At 47.3% G+C, this 20,430-nt stretch overlaps 1 protein-coding gene and 1 long non-coding RNA gene across 10 annotated transcripts in view; one reads left to right on the forward strand and one right to left on the reverse strand.

Moving 5' to 3' along the window:
* Positions 1–20,430, forward strand: part of ALPK2 (alpha kinase 2) — a 118,043-nt gene that overhangs the window by 3,112 nt on the left and 94,501 nt on the right. For 2 of the 9 annotated variants that reach the window (XM_058691952.1, XM_058691951.1), the window contains exons 2-5: positions 9,013–9,094; positions 10,825–10,918; positions 12,619–12,746; positions 16,187–16,304. In XM_058691952.1, the coding sequence (XP_058547935.1) occupies positions 9,013–9,094; positions 10,825–10,918; positions 12,619–12,746; positions 16,187–16,304 (422 nt within the window). Of the gene's footprint in view, positions 1–8,034; positions 8,189–9,012; positions 9,095–10,824; positions 10,919–12,252; positions 12,446–12,618; positions 12,747–16,186; positions 16,305–20,430 lie in introns of those variants that run through there. The other 7 variants (XM_058691955.1, XM_058691956.1, XM_058691957.1 and 4 more) reach the window with 5 other exon arrangements.
* LOC131490018 (uncharacterized) lies at positions 66–2,104 on the reverse strand. The gene is made up of 2 exons (XR_009250906.1): positions 1,925–2,104; positions 66–1,096 (listed from the first exon to the last, which is right to left on the reverse strand). It is a non-coding gene; the product is annotated as an uncharacterized LOC131490018 (long non-coding RNA).

Here is a 20,430-nt window from a genome sequence, read left to right on the forward strand (position 1 = left end):
ACGACTGAGCCATCCAGGCGCCCCTACTTTTGTCTGAAAATAGTTGATGATGTATTTAGCATCTTAAAGGAGAGGTAGAGATTTATTAACGTCATCTGATACTTGTCAGTGTATACCAGTACCATATTTAAATGAGTTTTCATATCCCATAGGAATGGGACGTAGAGGTAAATTGAGGCACACAAAGTGGTGTCTGTGCTAATTATGAAAATAAAGGCGCAAGTCCAGTTTTCCTCAAAGATTCTAGTGGGGCCTTGCATCAATTCCCTTTCTGCTTGGACAGAGCCATTGTGGAGCGAGGGGATGTGAGAACATTCTGAAACGGACTAGCCATGGGGGGCTGAGCACAGACAGTAGCTGGGTAGGCATCTCAGGAGCCATGGCTGGAATTTCGTGGTCAGTGGTGAAAGTTCATAATGACCAGGGTGCTTCCTTGTTCTGAAGTGAGGGTGAGTCAAGCACAGAGGGACGGAGCCTTCCAGAATCAGAAGCAAGCCTAGTGGGACAGTTCCAAAGAATTTTATCAACATCTTTATTATTGCACCTGTCTTTCCTGAGCTATGCCACAGCTTTTGCCCGGGCATATCAGAGAGGCTTGATAAATTCTTTGCTTGGGTTACTCACAGGCTCACAAGGAACCCTGTTATTCTGGGCTAAATTCTGCCAAAAAGGAAATCTAGAAATTCAGAAATGTAAAGAAACTTGAGAGAAAGTAAGCATGACATCTTAGGGTTGGCAATAGGAAAGAATAAATACCCAACTTCCGTGAGAGAAGAGGGCATTTAAAAACGTTTAGAGCCCTCAATGAGATTGCAGCCGAAATGCACCCTGCTGGCACTGACCAGGAGACTAGGGACATCAGGTTGAACAGACGGACACCGGTTGAAGGAGATGTCAGTTCTGGAGAGTTCGTTGCTGAATCCGTAGCACTCTACCCCTTCCACGGCCGTCGCTTCCATGGCCGCTCCCAGCACATCTGGGATGCATGATTCACCTTCATCTTCACTTGGACTTCAGTCCTGCTCTTGGATCACCAGGCTCTTTCGCTCCTCAGTCAGTAGTTTCAGATTTTTCCTCTAGCCCAGTGGTTCTCAAACTTTAAAGTGCAACAGAATTGAGAGAGCTTGTTAAAACGCAGGCTACTGGGTCCCACCCCCCGAGTTTCTGATGCAGAAGGTGCCAAGAATTTGCATTTCTGACAATTTGCATTCTGACAGGTGATGCTGATAAACTGTTGTTTTAGGCATTTCCTTGGCCTGTAACTCCTAAGGAGAACCTGTTTGCACCGTTCTTTTCAATCGCTAAACTTGCCTACTTCTCAAGAGGTGTGGGAGGCCCAGCCACAACATGCTAGAGCTGGGGAGAACACAAAAGATAAACCCATGAGTTGTCTTGCAGGCAGACATCTCAGGGTGGAGTGTGTCTGTGGGGGATACTGAGTGTGGGCGGGACACACGGACCTGCGTGGCCCATCATTTGGGTGGGTGCTGGTTTTTTTCCAGCGGAGGCTCTCAGGGCAGTCTTCAAGGACAAGCTAGCACTTGAGCTGGGGTTTGAAATCTGGTGGGCGGTGAGCACATGAACCAGATGGAAGGTGGTCTTTCTGTGTAAACAACAACAAAAAGCAAAACAAAACATGAAGGGCAGAAAGAGACAGGAGGGAACGGAGCTCAGAAATTCATTTGGTTATGCTAGGCGTCCCCGGAACTTTCTTGGCGAAGCATTCTTTGGTGAAGCCGTCCAATCTTAAATCCTTCCCTTCTTCCTGTCTGACACAGAGATCTGGAATGGAGGGCCCGTGGTAGGGATTTCAGGCACCATGGGCCAGGGAGGGGAAGGTATGGATGCTTCGGTAGGCTTTCTAGAAGGAACAATCAAAAATCAACTCAAACTCGCTTAAACAACAGCAACGGCGGGGACTTACTGCTCACACAACTGAAAAGTCCAGAGTTTGGTCAGGACCTTGGTGCCGGTTCTCCGCATTTCTGGACGCTCTGCTCTTCTCTGTGCTTTGGTTTCAACCTCAGGCTGCCTTCCCCACAGTCTCAAATGGTACTTAGCCTCCCCTGGGGTCGGTGTTCTTTTTCCTGTTTACAGGACAGCGAGGGACCTAAGCTTTGCACCGATTGGATCAGCCCTGAGCGACTTTCTAGAGGGAGCTGCGTGCTGATTGGCTTAGACTTAGGTTAACAGACCAATCACCGAGCAAGAGCGCTTGATGGCTTTGGACCAGTCAGAGCCCAGGAAGCAGGAAGGGAGAGAGCACCTCATCCCCAGGATTGAGTGGTGGGAGAGGCGTGGGGGAAATGCATCTAAGAGGACAAGGCAAATGGCCAGTTGGGGCGGTACTCCTTCCCTCCAAGGCGCACTTTACTAAACACAATTAGATAATGGATGATAAAAAATATTCTTCAGAAATCAAGGCAAGTGGAGGCGAACCCACAAAGTTTTCTCCTAAGACCTTCTGACCGGCTAGGGGAAGGCTGGCGGATGATGGTGGCCGAGGTGACCCTGGCACTCGGCCCAGCACCCTTTCCCTGTCCCAGGCAGGGAGGACACGGAAGGGAAGATAACTTTTCCCAAGTGCTCCCCTATCTGCCTGAAATTCCACAGCCCTCGGTCCAATTTGAAATAGACATTCTTTCCAAAGAGGGACATGGGGGGCCTGGGAGAAAGCAGGGGACAAGAGGAGGAGGGCCCAGAGGGAGAGTTTCTTCAGCACACAGTGAGAACTCTGATGACACATGCCTGGATGGGACACAGCCTTCAGCCCACCGCATTTAACTTCAAACCAAAGTGACGTTAACCAGTTAATCCAAGGCTAATCCCCGGCAGTCAGTCTCATTAACTCCACTATCGTGCTCTGTATGTTGATAGCATCATGATCTTTGCTTTCTTCTCGGTCTTTCCCGGCAGAGGGATGTATCCTTTCAACATAGTAAACTGAAAATCAGAGTCAAGAATCATGGACTCTGGCACTAACAAGCTGGGTGACCTTGGAAAAGTCGCTTAAGCTGCCTGTTTCAGGGGCACTTTTCAACTGTAAGATCAGGGAGGTACTCAACTCTCTCACATGTTTCATTTAACCTTGAGCCCTTTTTTTTTTTTTCCCACCCTTCCTTAAAGAATTGGAAACCGTCACAGATTTTATTTTACTTATTTATTTCTAAATGTTTATTTATTTTGAGAGAGAGAGAGAGAGAGAGCGAGCGAGCAGGGGAGGGGCTGAGAGAGGGAGACAGAGAATCCCAAGTGCTGACAGTGCAGAGCCTGACATGGGGCTTGAGCTCATGAGCTGTGAGATCATGACCTGAGCAGAAGTCAAGAGTTCCATGCTTAACCAACTGGGCGACCCAGCTGCCTCAAAACTGTCACGTATTTTAAATAGCGGAGGAGAGGACTACCAGTGGAAAGACTCTATTCTACCTTAAAAAAACAAAAACAGGAAAAAACAAACAAACAAAAAACCTTCAAGCAACTCCTGAGAACAGAGCCAGAAGCAGCCACAGCCCTGCGTTCACAATAGATAGGTGCCAGGCACACTCTCAGGCACACGGAGTTACTCACAAGTAACTCTGTAACAAGTAAGAGTTACTCACTTAAAAGTTAAGCTGTGTTTGTTTATTAGGTAACTTATATAAATTTAAAATATCCAAAAGGCTATGTAGAGACAATCACTGTCCTTAACAGCCCCCACCCACACTTCCTTAGATACTGGGGTCTCCTGGCCGCAACCAAGTTACCAGTTTCCTGTGTGTTTTTAGAATTATTATGTGTATAAATAAGCATATTAGAATATTCTTCTTGCAGGGGCGCCTGGGTGGCACAGTCGGTTAAGCGTCCGACTTCAGCCAGGTCACGATCTCACGGTCCGTGAGTTCGAGCCCCGCGTCAGGCTCTGGGCTGATGGCTCGGAGCCTGGAGCCTGTTTCCGATTCTGTGTCTCCCTCTCTCTCTGCCCCTCCCCCGTTCATGCTCTGTCTCTCTCTGTCCCAAAAATAAATAAAAAACGTTGGAAAAAAAAAAATTTAAAAAAAAAAAAAAAAAAGAATATTCTTCTTGCTTATACAAGTGATAGCATACTCTATGCCCTCTTCTAGATTTTATTTTACTTAACGTATCTTGAAGATTATTTCGTATCAATGCATACAGAACTGCCTTGTTTATTTTTCATGCCCACTGCTGTTCAAAAGAGAAAATTCCATTCTAAACTGTAACCATATTCTTACTGATGGACGTTTGGTTACTTCCAATCTCTTGCTGGCACAAGTAACGAATGCTGCAGTGAACACAGTATGTGCTTATGAAATGTTTGTCTCCTCCATGCCTCTCTTTTAAAAATTAACTTTATGGGGGCGCCTGGGTGGCTCAGTTGGTTAGGCGTCCGACCAGCTCAGGTCATGATCTCGCAGTTTGTGAGTTCAAGCCCCGCGTCGGGCTCTGTACTGACAGCTCAGAGCCTGGAGCCTGCTTCAGATTCTGTGTCTCCCTCTCTCTCTGTCCCTCCTCTGCTCACGCTCTACGTCTCTCTGTCTCTCAATAATAAATAAATGTTGAAGAAAAAAAATTAAAAATTAACTTTATGGAGGCACGTATTGCATGTTGTATAATTCACCTTTTCTAAGTGTTCGATTCAGTGATTTTTAGTAAATGTATCAAGTTGTACAACGATCGCCATAGATCAGTTTGAGAACGTTTTCATCACCCCAAAAAGATCCCTCGTGCGCATTTATGGTTGATTCACATTTTCCCCACTGCCTCCGTCTCCAGCAACCACCTACTTTTGGTCTCTATAGCTTCTTTGGGACATCTCGTATAACTGGAACCATACAATGTGTGGTCTCACCTGTCTGTCTTCTTTCACTGGAATGTTTCTGAGGTTCATCTATATCGTACCACGGATCCACGCTTCTTTGTATTGTTCCACCGTATTCTACGGTATGGCTATACCACATTGCCTATGTAGGCACTAGTTGGACATTTAGGTTATTTCCAATGGACATTTAGGTTATTTCCAACTTTAGGTTATTATGAATAATCCTGTTAAGAACATTTGTGTGCAAGTCTTTGTGCAGATACGTGTTTTCGTTTCTCTTGGGGAGACACCCGGGAATGGACCTTCCGGGGCTCTTGGTAAATTCCTGTTTAACTTTTCCAGAAACTGCCAAACTGTCTTCCAAAGTGTCCGTACTGTTTCACATTCCCACCAGCCATGCTTGACGGTTTTCTCCATATCCGGGCCCACACTTGGCTGCCTGTTTTATTATAGTCATTCCAGTGGCTGTGAAAGGCTATCTCATTATGGTTTTAATCTGAATTTCCATAATGACTAAGGATATTGAGCATCTTTTCACGGGCTTATTTTTTTGCCCCTGTTTCTCACATATAACCCTAAAATCACACCCAAGTAAGAACACAGTGCTTGAGTTCCAACAGCCATGTCACTTGCAGGCAGTGATGAATTAAGTGTGTTACATCAACGCTTTAAAGTTACCTTAAGCTTTCGGGTCATTATCTGTGAAATGGGAAAGAACACCTATGCTGGTAGCTTTGCTGTAAGGATTAAATGTGACAATGTCTCTGAAGTGTCCAGCCTGGGGGCTGATACACAGAAAGTACCCAAAACATATTCATTGTCTTTCTCCCTGCCTGGCTTGCCCCCTCCCCACCCACCTCCCCCAAATTCCCAGAATCCATCTTTGGGCTGCATACTCTGCCCTAACTACCACGGGCCAGAAGGCACGGCACCCAGATCTGTAGTAACTCAGACGGCAAATGCAGGAACCCAGTTGCCATTGGATTAGGCTGGGTGATCGGAACTAATCCCTCCTGTCCCCAGTGAGAACTCACTGTGACAGCTGGCTTTCCTGCTGGCTCCCAAGGAACCGGTTACCCACTATCTGCGTGTGGGCTGAGAGCGCCTCCCTGACCCCTTGGCAACAGCCTTTCTGTGGACAGCAGCCACACCACCGGCTATCTGTACGGGGCAGATTAGCCAAAATAAAACTTGGCGTCAGTCAAGGGCTTTAAACACTCAAAGCACTCTCCCGTAACCTCTTGCCTGGTTCTCTACTTTGAGAGGAAGGTATTTCGGTAATTTTACTGATGTTAGTGATAGCAGCTAACACTTGTAGAGTTCTTACTGTGCCATTTAGAGGAGCTTTATCTGTAGTCCCTTAATTTTCCTACCAACGAAATGAAGTAGAGACTGCTCTTATCCTAGTTTTACAGATGAAGGAACTTAGAGCAGAAGTAAGCTAGTAAGCGGCAGGGCTCAGATTTGAACCCGGGAACCCGGTCCTTCATCGCCACATCTTTCTACTGTTCTGTGAGGGGCCCTGCCCATTTTGGAGTATCTATCAAAATGTAATATGTGCATGTTCTTTTATCCAGCAATTCCATTTCTTGGTATTTAGTCTCGACAACCGCTGAGGTGCCCAAGGAAGCATTTAGCAGGGTGCAGATTCTTTGGGACACACTTGTAAGTCTAAAAAACTCTAGCCTAGCTATGTGTCATCAGTACAAGAACACACAGATGAAGCACACTTATTGCCGCGCTGTGCAATACTGATGTCACTGAGCAGTTTTTAAAAAATGATGCAGCCCTTTATGGATTGGACTGACATTGGAAGATTGCCAAAGCTTATCACTAAGATAAGCCAGCTGCCTGGGAATACACCCAATTCAATGCCACGCATGCAACAAAATGGTGTATATATTTAGATGACTATATATGTACGTGGATAGAAATTATATATATTTATATATGTAAGTGTTATATATATTATTAAAATATATTTGTATATAAAGATAATAGAGATATAAAGATCTATTTAAAGTTTATGTATTTATTTTGAGAGAGAGAGGGAGGGCAGAGAGAGGGGGAGAGAGAGAATCCCAAGCAGGCTCCGTGCCATGAGCACGAAGCCGGACGTGGGGCTCAACCCCATGAACCGTGAGATGGTGACCTGAGTCAAGATCAAGAGCTGGACGCTCAACCGACTGAGCCACCCTGACACCCCTATATATATATTCAGACGACTACACACAGACCTGGACAGAAAGATGCCTGAAAGCCTAGCAAACACTTCCTCCTGAGAAAGTACTGAGATGAGGGCCAGTGCAAGTGGGAGACTTTGCTTTTATATGTCCTTTTGCAAATAGGGACGAATGCATTTAGAATCTGTGTAATTAAAGGTAAACCGATTTCTTTTCAAAAAGGAGGCGACCACAGCTGAAAAACAAAAGAAAGTCATGCACGTCTTGTGTTCTTTCCAGTTAACATGTTACCTCCCCAAGGTATCTGTGAATGCCACGGCAGCACCCCCCCCCCCCCCCCACCGCTAATATCAGTAATTCGATATTGGTTGCCCACGTCTAGCTGAGAATGAGAAATCGGTCTTCAAGTGTTCTAACCTTCAGAGGAGCCATGAAACCTGAACCACGGCCTGACTTAACTGTCCTCTCCCTTGTCGTCAGCACAGCCCTGGCTGGGACACCGTGGCGGCTGCACCGTCTCTGTGGGTCACATAGCACGGTTGTCAGTGTTGTCACCTGTGGGACTTCACCGTCAGGAAGCAGTCACCTGGAGAGGCGTCGCAGATGACACATAAGGTCCCCGGTGTCACCCCAATTCTTGTGGAGCAGTTTTGTCCTTTCTTCCCTTTCTGTCCGTGGCAGTGGACCCTGGGAAGGGGAGGGGCCATGTAAATTACTCTCACAGGTGAATGGTCTACCAGGAGAAATTTTTAGACATTAATTGGTATATCGCTTTATTTTTTTTATTTATTTTTTTATTTTTTTTAACGTTTATTTACTTTTGAGACAGAGAGAGACAGAGCATGAACGGGGGAGGGTCAGAGAGAGGGAGACACAGAATCTGAAACAGGCTCCAGGCTCCGAGCTGTCAGCACAGAGCCCGACACGGGGCTTGAACTCACGGACCGCGAGATCGTGACCTGAGCCAAAGTCGGCGGCTCAACCGACTGAGCCACCCAGGCGCCCCTGGTATATCGCTTTAAAAAAAAAATTACTGTGGTAACCCACAGCAGAAAAGGAAACTGAGGAAACCAAGTGACGTCTTTCCTTAAAGCCTACTGATTACCACCTTGAAAACGAGTTATGTAGCACATTCTCCCTATGCCATTTACGTAGTTCTCTGCTTTTACAGATGAAGAACTTTGACCAGGTAAGTGGCAGAGCTAGATGTAGATTCGTCCCTGGCAAGTGACAAAGCCTGCATTTGATCCTCAGTCCTGTGATGCTTCCCGGTCAGGAGAATTCTCCAGCCCCCAGAGCCCTTCTCTTGCTACCCTCCCAATTGTCTGAGTAAGCGTCCTGGGAATGTGGAGAACCCAGGGAGTCCTCCTTCTGCCCCGACAGCTGCTCCTAAGAAGGGCTGCAGAATGACGTAAGGAGGACTGAATCCCGACCCACGCCACAACACGGATGTGTTGGAAACGTGTGCTGAGAGAAAGAAGCCAGCCACAAGGGACCACATAGCATTTGATCCTGTTTATTGGGAAATGTCCAGGATAGGCAGATCCACAGGGACGGAAAATAGATTAGTGGTGGTTGCTTGGGGGCTCTGTGTGTGTTTGGGCGAGGGGTGGGGAGGGATGGGAAGATAAGGACTTGAAAGCCAAGGAGAATGGGATTCTTTCTGGAGAAATGAGAATGTTCTAACATTGATTGTGGTGATGGTCGCACAACTCTGAACACACTGAAAGCCGTTGGACTGCACACTGTGAGTGGGTGGATTCTACGGCGTGTGAATTACAGTTCATTAAAGCTGTTTGAAAACAAAGCGTTACAGAGCCATCAGCCTCGCTGTCGGCCAGTTGAGCTAGTGGGTTCCACTGAAGCCACAATTTTTTTTTTTTTTTGCAATAATTAGCAAGCACTACATTTTGTGCCAGGTGCTGTTCTAAGTACTTTACAGGCAGTAGTAACTCATTTCATCTTTATAACAACCTATGAAGTATACAAAACTGTTTTGCCTCCGTTTTACAGATGAGGAAACTGAGGCACAGAGAGGCTGGGGACACACTTGCTGACGATGCTAGTAAGGAGTGCAGCCAGAATGTAAACCCAGGTACCTGACTCTAGAGCCCTTAACGCGGGATGCTGTGTTGCCACTCAAAAATGATAAGTGGGGTGGGGGTGGGGGTCTGGGTGGCTTAGTCGGTTAAGCGTCCAACTCTTGATTTCATCTCAGGTCCTGATCTCACGTTTGTGAGATCGAGCCCTGCGTTGGGCTTTGCGCGCTGACAGTGCGGAGTCTGCTTGGGATTCTTTCTGCCTCTCTCCTGCTCACACATGTGTGCAAACGTGGACACGCTCTCTCAAAACAAATAAAGAAACTTAAAAAAAAAAAACAAACCAGTAGATGAGGTCACAAATACAACTTGCATTTCCAGTTGTGAAATAACCGTAAACATTTTAAATTGGATTTAGATTCTCTTCTTTTTGCCCTATGCCTATGTTTTAGCCCTAAAATTGTTCAATAATCCTGAGAAGCATCAACTTTTTATCTCAAGTCAAATCCACAGCTCTAGCTCCCATCACCTGCTCAGACGTCTGAAAGGGACGAGCAAATACACTGGCTTTGACCGAAACGCTGCTTCTTTCCGAGTGTTTGCAGAGTGGGGGGAGGGGCAGCATTTCCTCAGCAGTGAAAGGACCGCAAGTTGCCATTCATTTCCTTGGTTTTCTGAGCACCGTGCCCTCGTCTGGCTTAGTCATCTCTTCCTACAGGGATTCAGCGGCGCTCGCCAAGTCTTCTGTAAACATTGCCATCCTTGTGCAAGGTGGCTGCCGTGGAAGTTGTCCCCTGGAGTTATTTGCTTTTGATATTTCTTTCAGCCTTGCTGAGAGCAGTTTTTCCATTAGGCATTTCTGTGACTTCTAAGTAAATAATAATGCACGTCAGCTCTGGCCTTTTTATACCTGTTGGAGCAATCACGTAACGTCTAAATGTACGTATCATGTAATCTGTGTCTATTTGCCATCTTGCAGATGAAGTTTCTTTCTGTTCTGTGCGACTAACTTACCATCTAGACCAAGAGGGACTTAGGATGGTTTTATGGGACACCTGTTAACCAGGGACCCGATGGGGTCCAAACTGCACAACTGTGTTTAAAACGTCCTATAACCAAAAAGCGCCGGAAATGCAATCCAAGACTTTTTTTTTTTTAAATGCTTATTTAGTTTTGGGAGAGAGAGAGAGAGAGAGAACAAGTGGGAGAGGGGCAGAGAGAAAGAGAGAGGGAGACGAAGAATCCAAAACAGCTCCAGGCTCTGAGCTGTCAGCACGGAGCCCCATGCGGGGCTTGAACCCACAAACCGTGAGATCACCACCTGAGCTGAAGTCGGACGCTCAACCGACTGAGCCACCCAGGTGCCCTGCAATTCAAGTCTTTATTAAAGAATGTCGAGAGGTTAGGGGAGCCTGGGTGGCTCAGTCGGTTGAGCGTCCGACTTTAGCTCAGGTCATGAACTCGTGATTTGTGAGTTCGAGTCCCACGTGGGGCCCTGTGCTGATAGCTCAGAGCCTGCTTTGGATTCTGTGTCTCCCTCTCTCTCTGTTCCTCCCCTGCTCATGCTCTCTCTCTCTCTCTCTCTCAAAAATAAATAAAGACTAAGAAAAAACCAAAAATGTCGAGAGGATCCAATTAACAATCATAGCGTCTCTTTCTCGGTCTCTGTGGCTCAATCTGCCCCGCATAACCCCGCAGCTTTTCAGACTTCTCTCCCAGCCCTTGTGCTGTGTTGCAGACCCAAGCGGTTGTCTTCCTTGTTGACGCAAAGATACTTCTTCTTCAGCTTTACTGCTCTTTCTGCCCGTTACATGCATCAGCGGACCCTCAGGTCAGAGGAGAGTTGCTTCCTGTGCACTCCTCGTGAGGAAAGGAAGGAGGTGTGTTCTCCTAAATCAATTATTTCTACCCTGCTATTCAGAAAGCTTGGGTGTGTCACATAGGGGCAATTTGGGAATGCTTTTTTGTTTCCAAGAACTACACTTATTCTAGACAGAACACCTTGAGATTAAGGAAATGCTGTGGGAACATCATGGGTTGCAGGAAAGGCCTCAAAGGGAAGGAAGGGCTGGCAGAATGTTCCAAGGGCCGCGTCTACCAGGCAGGGCCGGCCTTGAGGTTCCACGATGTGTGCCCCACACGGGGCCCCATGCCCAGAAGGCTCCCAGCGCTCAGGGTGGCGCTCTGTTGTTCCCATCTCGAGTATCTGAATCCTTTTTGCACAAGCAACTCATTTTCAGCTTGAACCAGGTCCTACCAAATCGGAGAATTGGTTCCAAACGGTTAAGGAGCTGTTCCACCCATATCGAGAAGGGTTTCCCCTTCTACGAGACAGTTGTGGCCATTTAGATCCAGCCTTTTCCGCCAAGAGCTTAGCTCGCGTCTGCTGTAGGACCCTCAGCATCCCCAGAATCACCATTTGCAGGTCTAAGTGCCTCCTCCCTGTCCGTGCTAAATGTATCCGATGGTGGTAGGAGCCTTCCTCCTCCTGAGCTTCGTGGCATGTGAGAACAGCTCACCAAGCGAAGGGGAAGTGGGAGCTTCCTGTTTGGATAGAGCGAAATGTTACTATTTCCAAGCATGGGGCTCTCCAAAGAGTGCTTTTGACAGAGTGGTGCCAGCACCGTATGTGGAGGGTAGAGTGGAAAGGGCCCTCTGGGTTCAGACAGACCTGTGTTCTTAAGGCTGCCGCGCATCTGTGTGGGCTGTGCACTGAGCAGCTCTGGGGACGGTATCAGCCTGCACAGCCATGAAGGGCGCCCCAGGGCAGCAGTCACTTGAGCTGTGTGATCCTGAGCAAGTTGTTGAATCTCTCTGAGCATCAGCTTTCTCATCCTTAAGATGCAGGAGGTGTTAATAATCTCTCAGGCAATTTAGAAGAGGTGAAATGAGATTGCATACGTGGTGACCAGTCAAGTGTTAAATGCCTGCTTGTATCAATGAATACATACATGCTAGCTCACTCACTGCCCTCCTGGGGGCACTCCTCCGGTGCTCCAAGGAGCACTGCTTGCCCAGTTTCAAAAGACCTCCCCCCAGGAGATTCATTTGCATTTAACTAAGGCCTCTTTTTCGGAGGCGAGTGTGCCTACGCACTTTTTGAGTCCCATGAAGAGACTTTGAGGACAGAAAGAAAGATGAGAGAGACGTGACACTGGCTGTGGGCTCAAGCAGCTCTCGCTCGGGGTGGGCTCCCGCTGCCTTGCAATCCACCAGGGTTAGTGGTTCTCCGCTGGGGCTGCCCTCCCCAGGGACGCTGGAAATGTCTGCGGACACTCTGGATTTTCGTGACTCGGGGGAGGGGTGCTGGTGGCACCCGGTGGGTCGAAGCCAGGGGTGCCGATGCTACGATGCACAGGGCAGACCCCACAACCAGACATCCGGTCCAAGGGCCAGCAGCGCCGCAGGTGACAAAGCCCGCCCGAGGACTTCCCATCTGCCCACCAGCCCAAGTGCCAGTGCCCCGCCTCCGATGAGCCAGGGCGTGCTCCTTCTGTCCCTAAGGGCCACTAACGAAACTCCCAGGACAGTCAGAGGAGCCCCAGAACAAATGTTGATGTCAGGGATTTGTGTTTTTCAGATTCACGAGGCTCGTAAGGATGACAGACTCAGAAGGGCCCCAGAGGCACACCCTTTGTTTTCTATCTACGTTGCTTTCCCAGAAAGTTCCTGAGAAGTCAGACGCCGTGCTTCGCTGCATGATATCTGGTAACCACCAGTGGCTCATTCTCCTCTGAGATCTCCCTGCGGGCCCGGGTTTGTGGCTCACAGAGGCATTATTAAAAATCATTTGTGAAAATGGCCTGGGACGTCTGTTCTGAGTAACCAGTTGAACAACTAAATCCTCTATGATTTCCCTCCCCCCCCCCCCCCCCCCCCCCGGCGAAGGATTTCTTTGAGTGACTTCCTGGATATAGCCTAGTGATCTTTTTCACTTCGCATTGTGCTTCTGGGTTAGGCGACTCCCGCCCTGGTTATTTTTTCAGAGAATCCATTCTTAATTTCCTGTGTACATAGGAATGTCGTGAGTAACTTTCCTTCAGTCGATTTATTGGAACCTTCTTGATCACTCTTTCCTTGATATCCCCAAACCAGCTACATACATCTCCCACTGCCCGCCTTCATCGGGCATGCTGGTCAGCAGTGAAGAGGTAAAAACCAAGGCAGGGGGTGCCCAACGGAGGAGGAGCAGGGGGCTGGGATTCTCCCTGGACTGGAGAATATACAACCCAGACCTGACCCCAAATTGGTGCCCCCGGTGGTAAGAAGGATTTCTTATTAAACGAAAATAATAGAAGCAAAATAATTGGGTCGGGAAGTGGTACCTTGTACCTTGTGGATTGTTTCCTTTTTTGGACTGTGTCTCTACCTTTGAAAACATAGAGGCACCAGTGGTCTTTCCGGAGGGCGCACAGAAAACTCTTCTCCCCTGAGATCCCTTTTTCTAGATGGGGAGAGGAAAAGAGCCAGCTTCTGAAATGGCCGTGCTTCCTTAGCTGAAGTCATAACAAAATCTCATCTCTGGTCTGGGTGCTGGGGTGTCCACCTGTGAGTGAGTTCAGCCTCTTCGAGGCCAGAGCCAAGCCCCCATCTTTCTTGGCATTTGTCCATAGCCATTCAAATAGAGGGATGGACACACGTCCACCACTGAACCTCCATTCCGTGGCCCCCATGTGTCCTCAGGAAGCCCCAGTGTTTGGACGTACCCTAAACTTGGCTACCGGTCCCCACACACAATGGCGAAACATTCTGGAGGTGGCTCTCCATGTGTGACCTGCAGGTAGGCTTAAAAAAACAAGGGTAGGATTTTGGGGCGAGGTTTCCAGCAAGTGGAGGGAGAAAAGAGAACCACCCACAAAGGTACAAGATACCACTTCCCTGTGTGAGTCTCATTTCTGGCTGATTATTCAGATCTATACTGCACAAGAGGAAAAAACCAGTCAGCCGCTAAGAAACTGGGGGCATCAACCAGCCCTGATCGGTCTGAATGAAAAAATTGGAGTCCAAGAGATTCGAATGAGTGTCCCGGGCCCAGCTCATGCACACTTTATGTACCTTCTTTAAAAAAAAAGGAGTCCAGGATATACAAAAAAGGAGGAAGGAGAGGATTCCTGAGAAGGAATCTGAGAACGCCGACTGAGAGGGGGACAAAAGGCTAAGAACAGGCAGAAATGAATTGTAATCCCCAACCTCCTTGGTGGTTTCTCAGGGAAGCTCATTTTTGGTGCTTTAGTCAGTTGCCTGGAAGGGACTCAGCCAAACCACTGGGGAAGCAGGGTGTATCCTTGCACGTAGGTCCGTCTGCTCCTGGTTCTGGGGACCAAGTAGTCAGGTGGGCGCTACTTGAAGGGGGAGGCCAGGAGGATCACCCACATTCGTGGCGCTGGCACAGAGGTAGCCTAGCTGGGAGACGCCCCATCAGACAAGACACAGGGAGGGAGGCAGGGGCTCTGAGCACCGTCAGGACAGGTCCATGGTGCAGGGCCCAGAAACACGTGGGGTTCTTCTCTTCGTGGTGTCTGGGGCTGCTCACCAAAAATCCTGTGGTAAGTCAGACAGAGACACAAGAAGGATGGATCTAGAACAGTGTTTTGTTTCCCAATACTGGGCTTTCCTCCTGTAGACAGGGCACATTTGGGTACGTTTCCAGTGTTACGGAGGCTAGGGGGGAAGCTCATTGGGACACACTGGAAAGCTTCCTTCACGGTCACAGGGGTAAAAAATCCCAAGGGGTGAATGGAATTCCTGGGGGTTTCACCAGATTAGTCCATCAGATCTGGTTACCCATCACAAGGGCAGGAGGAAGCCCTCCTGAGGGAGAAAGCGTAGGGCAGTTTCTGTGACGACACCAGTCAGGTATGCACAGGAGCGGCCCGGAAATCATACACGCCTCATGAGGGGACTAATCCACTAATGTGCTAATTCACTTTGTTCTTCCCTCTTCTGTGCCATGGCATACGCTCAGCTCTGAGTGCCATTTAAGGATACTCCTCCACAGGTACAGTGACTTCCGTGCAAATAGGACATGAACATTTCAATGGTTTTATTCAATTCTTCGAGTAAAGAGGGAACCAGAAAGTAGGAACATTAGAGGAATTAGGTATTTATAGGCAGTTTAATAAGGGAATGTTAGGATAAGATTGCTGGACTAGGTAAAACACCAGTTAATGTCCTGTAGGGCGATAAACCAAGACTTATGGGGTTATCTTTTCTGCCAGGCAGGGATTATTTACGTCTCTGTTGGATAAAAATCTACAAGTTTGTATGCAACTTCACTGAATCTGGGAGTGTAACCATTTTTTAAGTTTATTTATTTATTTTGAGGGAGGCAGAGACAGCGTGAGCAGGGGAAGGGCAGAGAGAGAGGGAGAGAGAGAGAATCCCAAGCAGGCTGCACCCTGTCAGTGCAGAGCCTGACGCGGGGCTCGAACCCACAAAACCAGGAGATCATGACCTGAGCAGAAACTGAGAGTCAGATGCTTAACCGACTGAGCCACCCAGGTGCCCCAAACTGGGAATTTTAATCAGTAGTAATCATCAAATTAAACGATGTATATTCCCCTAGGTGATTCTTAGGTGGACCTTTGTCCCCATAGGACACGGAAAGAAGATATTATCCACATTTTTTCCTCATATCCAAGTTTTAGATAATTTTTCTTTTTAAAAAAATGTTTATTCATTTTGAGAGAGAGAGAGAGAGACAATGGGGGAGGGGCAGATAGAGAGGGAGAGAGGGAATCCCATGCAGGTTGCACGCTGCCAGCACAGAGCCCGACTCGGGGCTTGAACTCACAAACCGGGAGATCATGACCTGAACTGAAATCGAAGAGTTGGACACTTAACCGACTGAGCTACCCAGGCGCCCCTAGATGATTTTTCTTAATAGCTCCTTAGGGTTAGGGACAGCATTTCATTTTGTAGGCCTCATCCACACCCCTGCACAGGATCATCTCAGGTACATAGCTTGCTCAATAGTGCTTATCGGACGATGCATTTGAATCAATGAGAGAGATTTTCCAGTTCCCCAACTGACGTAGTTCAGCATGTCCATCCCTATGGCTCATTACTCACTCCTGTTCATTGCTTTATGATTTTCTTTTCTCAAAATGCTTACTGCAAGAGGAATATTCTTCTGTTGTCATTATCAGGTCAGCCCAAGCCAGAGGTGACTTGGTATAAGAATGGCCGAGCCATAGAGGAGTGTGGCATTGTTTCCAGTTATGAATTCTTCCAGAATCAGTATATTCACCTGTTACATCTCTATCGGTAAGTAGACGTGCCTCTGTGGACAGTTTACAAAGGTCCCTGCATTGGGTCATGTGCTGGTTGTACCGGGTAATGTCAAAAGATTGGCTCCCCTTTGCTTTTTTGCATCCTAACATTAGATGCCATGAGCAGGCATCAGGCAAGGCGTCCAGCTGAGTTCCTCTAATTGGCTTCTTTGATGGAATTACAACTTTACCTAGAACTTTATTCGAGGTGGTCCAGCCATTTTCATTCACTGAAAGAGCTTTTCATTTAGTCTTATTCCCTCTGGAAAGTCAAGAAACACAACATGGTTTTGGCAGTCATTCAGTCTCTCTTGCGTAGCAATGGAAGGAAGAAGGAGGGGCTGGCCATGAACCCATAGCCCATTGGTGATGGATGGAAGGCTGAAAACCATGCCTTCTGGCTTTATTGTAGGAAGTCGTATGGTCTAGCATAGTGGTTTCTATTCTTTTTTGTTTCCCCAAGAACTATTCGGATGAAATCAGGAAGCCCCATGTGTGAGGCAGAGAAAATGAGAACTGCTTTGGTTGAGGGTGGGTGGAGAGTCTTTGCTCTTGGTCCCCAGTTGTTGCTGATTTGGTCACAGTGTTCCTTATGGGGACTGTGAGGAGTCCAAGGTCTGCAGAGTGTAGTATGAACATGACTGGGAGGCATGCGCATGTGCTGATAGACTTGGGTTTGAATTCTGACTCTACTGTTTTCTGTCTGTGTGACCTTAGCCAGTTATTTAACCTCTCCCAAACTAAAATTTGTTGATCTGCAAAATGAAAGGAGTGCTGAGACAATTAAATGATTTTATGCTCGTCAAGTTCTTGCTGTGTAGTAGTTATTCAAGAAACACTCGCCTCCTTATCTTCGTATCCACTCTTTTGTTTCAAAGTATTCCCAGAGATCACTTTATCACGTTGGAAATCCTTGACTCAGCTGTCTTACAGAATAGCTAAACTGGTATTCAAGATGCTCGTTTATTCATCTACCATGTAATTCTTTTTTTTTTTTAATTTTTTTTTAACGTTTATTTATTTTTGAGACAGAGCATGAACAGGGGAGGGTCAGAGAGAGGGAGACACAGAATCCGAAACAGGCTCCGGGCTCCGAGCTGTCAGCACAGAGCCCGATGCGGGGCTTGAACTCACAGACTGCAAGATCATGACCTAAGCTGAAGTTGGATGCTTAACTGACTGGGCCACCCAGGCGCCCAGCAAACTTTTTCTATAAAGGGCCAGGTAGTAAATATTGTAGGCTTTGAAGGCCAGATGGTCTCTCTCACAGATACTCAGCTCTGCCATCATAGTATAAAAGCAGCCACAGACAATATGGGGTTTTTTTTGCGGGGTGGGGGGAGGGGCATGGCTGTGTTCCAATAAAACTTTAATTACAGGAACAAGTAGGGGGCCAGATTTGGTCTGTGGGCCATAGTTTGCCAATCCCTGTTCTAAATGGTAAGATCCTTGAGTATCTACATGCTACCTACTTCTTTGTATGTTTTCCACTCTTGCCTTTGTCCCCCTGAACCTTCAATCCATATTTCTTGATTGATTAATTTTAGCCAGAAGAGAGGCTTAATGAGTACTCTTTTACTTATGGAATGCCATTTAAGAATTGTGGTTTGTTATTTGCTATTTCTACAGGACCAGGAATGTAGGGAAAACCTGTGTTTGTAGGGTAAGGGAGTTAAGGGATGGAGGGATGAGAAGGCCAAGATGACACCCCGGGGGCAGGCAGGCTGGTTACAATGGGAAGAGAAATTTAGGAAGAGAACTTGAGCCATGGACGGGGCAGGGAGTCCTCATTCTCTTCGCAGAAGTCCAGCGGGGCTGGAACAAATCAAGACTTGAGATGACGGAATGTATTCTTTCCAAACTCGTATTCTGCCATTTGGAAAAGTAACCCACCAACTGGGAGAAGCATTCGGTCTTGGTATAAGGAATTTTAGTGGGGCCATGCACTAACAGATGTGGTTGCATTTTTGTGTTTAGTAGTAAATGGGCTTTGAATGTTCTAACTTTTTACAGCAGTTCTGGGCCATAGCTGCCCATTAACATGACCTAGGGAATTTTTAAAACCCCCTAATGCTTGGCCTTCAAGTTTGACTATCGCAGTCTGGACCCCAGATGATTCCAATGTAATTGCCCAGGATGAAAAATTCCTTACATCCTAAAACGTTCACCTGCAAAGCAGTTTGACTTCTATCAGTATGTTAAGTGCCGGTTAGGAAAATGAATGTTATTTTGTGCAAAAGCCCTTCAAAGATTTAAAGTGGGTTGTTAGTTATAATACTGGTCTCAAATTTTCTTGCCATTATGAGTTCACCAGAAGCCACCAGATTAACTCATAGTTCCCCAAAGGAAAGTACTTTTTAAACATCTACCTGAGTTTAGTCTTTGGGTCATTAAATCTGCACTCTTAGGTACTGAAAAGCTCTTGTTCCTGTGTTTCCCACGTTTTTGTTTTTGTTTGTTTTCTGGGATGGTAAACCCGATCTGCATTTCTGCTTTGTGGCCAGGAGCTAATTAATCGGCCTCCTGATCTTCCCCCTTTCCTCAACCGGGCAAGAGTGCCTCTGGGTCCTCCCGTGTTCTCCTCTCATACCCCTCTAATCTTGTAACACCGTGTACTTTGGACAAGTGAGAACACTTGGAGGAGATTGATCAGTGCCGTTGTGACCTTTACATACCACAGGTCAAGTGTGCTTGGCAGGCAGGGGAATGGAAAGCGGGGGGGAAAGCACTCCAGGGGACAGAGACATCAATAACAGCATGATTGGCACTGTACCATGAAAACGTTTTTTGGTTTTTTTGTTTTTCCAAAAGACGTGGGGGTGGGGAGGAAATGCAAATGGATGTTTTCTACCTCAGAGAAAGCAAGTTGGAAGGAGTGCGTATACAAAAGAGGAATTGTGGTCTCTCAGGAGCACGGTTCAAAGAAAGACAGGTGAACAACAGATAAAAATCTGTCCAGGAACCCACACCTAGGGCGAGACACTCCTCTCCACAGCAAGGAGTCCTCTCCATGGTCATGATCACGTCCCGCTGTGCTGAGAGAGCACAGATTACCAGAGAGGCAGGAGGGAGGGTGGGTGGACTGGGCAGGAAAGCGTGGATGGGGGGGGGCTGCCCTCCTCAGCTCACCCCTACAGATGACCTGGTGGTGGGGACGATGGCCAGGAGAACTGCACAGTTACCATGAGCCAATCTGCTCATGATGTGTATGGGTTCAATAGCGTCCCTCCCTCGTCCCCCCCCCCCCCCCCCCGCAAATTCATGTTCACCTGGAACATCAGAATGTGACCTTATTTGGAAATAAGATGTCTTTAGCTGTAGTCATTGGAATTAAGGTGAGATCACCATGGATTAACGTGGGGTTTAATTCCATGACTGGTGTTCTTATAAAAAGGAGAAAACAGACACAGACAGAGGGGAAATAGCTGTGGGAAGACAGGCAGAGACCACAGTGATTCGGCCGCGAGCCAGGAAATGTGAGGACTGCCCACCGCCACCGCCACGTCCACCAGAAGCTTAGGAGGGGGCGAGGAGAATCTTCCTTAGAGCCTTCAGAGGGAGCATGGCCTTGCCCGCACCTTGATTTTGGACTTCCAGGCTTCAGAACTGTGAAACAATAAATTTTTGTTGTTTTTCTTTTTTCTTTCTTTCTTTCTTTCTTTCTTTCTTTCTTTCTTTCTTTCTTTCTTTCTTTCTTTTTTTTTCTACCTCTCTGTGGTAATATGTTATGACAGCTCTGGGAAGCGAATACATAGTTATCTGAGCATTCTTAAAAAAAAAAAAAGTGCTGCCATTTGCCGACCTTGACTTCTGTGATAATGTAGCCCTGGCTCCCCAAATACCAGCTGAGTTCACCTGGGCGGCCTGGGAGGCAAGGGGGCAAGGAGGCAAGGAAGATTTTTCCAATTATGCCTCAAACTGGATATTGATTATTCGAGATTTTGATGGAAAAATCGTTATGAAGGTTTCCCGGGTCACTTGTGTTTTACCCCCAGGGGACATTTGGCAATGCGTGGAGCTATTTTTGACTGTCACAGCTGGAAGGGGTGCTACTGAGTAGAGGTTAATGTCCTGCTAAACGTTGGACATTGCTACGTTGCTAAACGTTGCCCTCCCCACCA

This window comes from Neofelis nebulosa, chromosome 11 (genome assembly GCF_028018385.1).
Source record: "Neofelis nebulosa isolate mNeoNeb1 chromosome 11, mNeoNeb1.pri, whole genome shotgun sequence".
Lineage (NCBI taxonomy): Eukaryota > Metazoa > Chordata > Mammalia > Carnivora > Felidae > Neofelis > Neofelis nebulosa.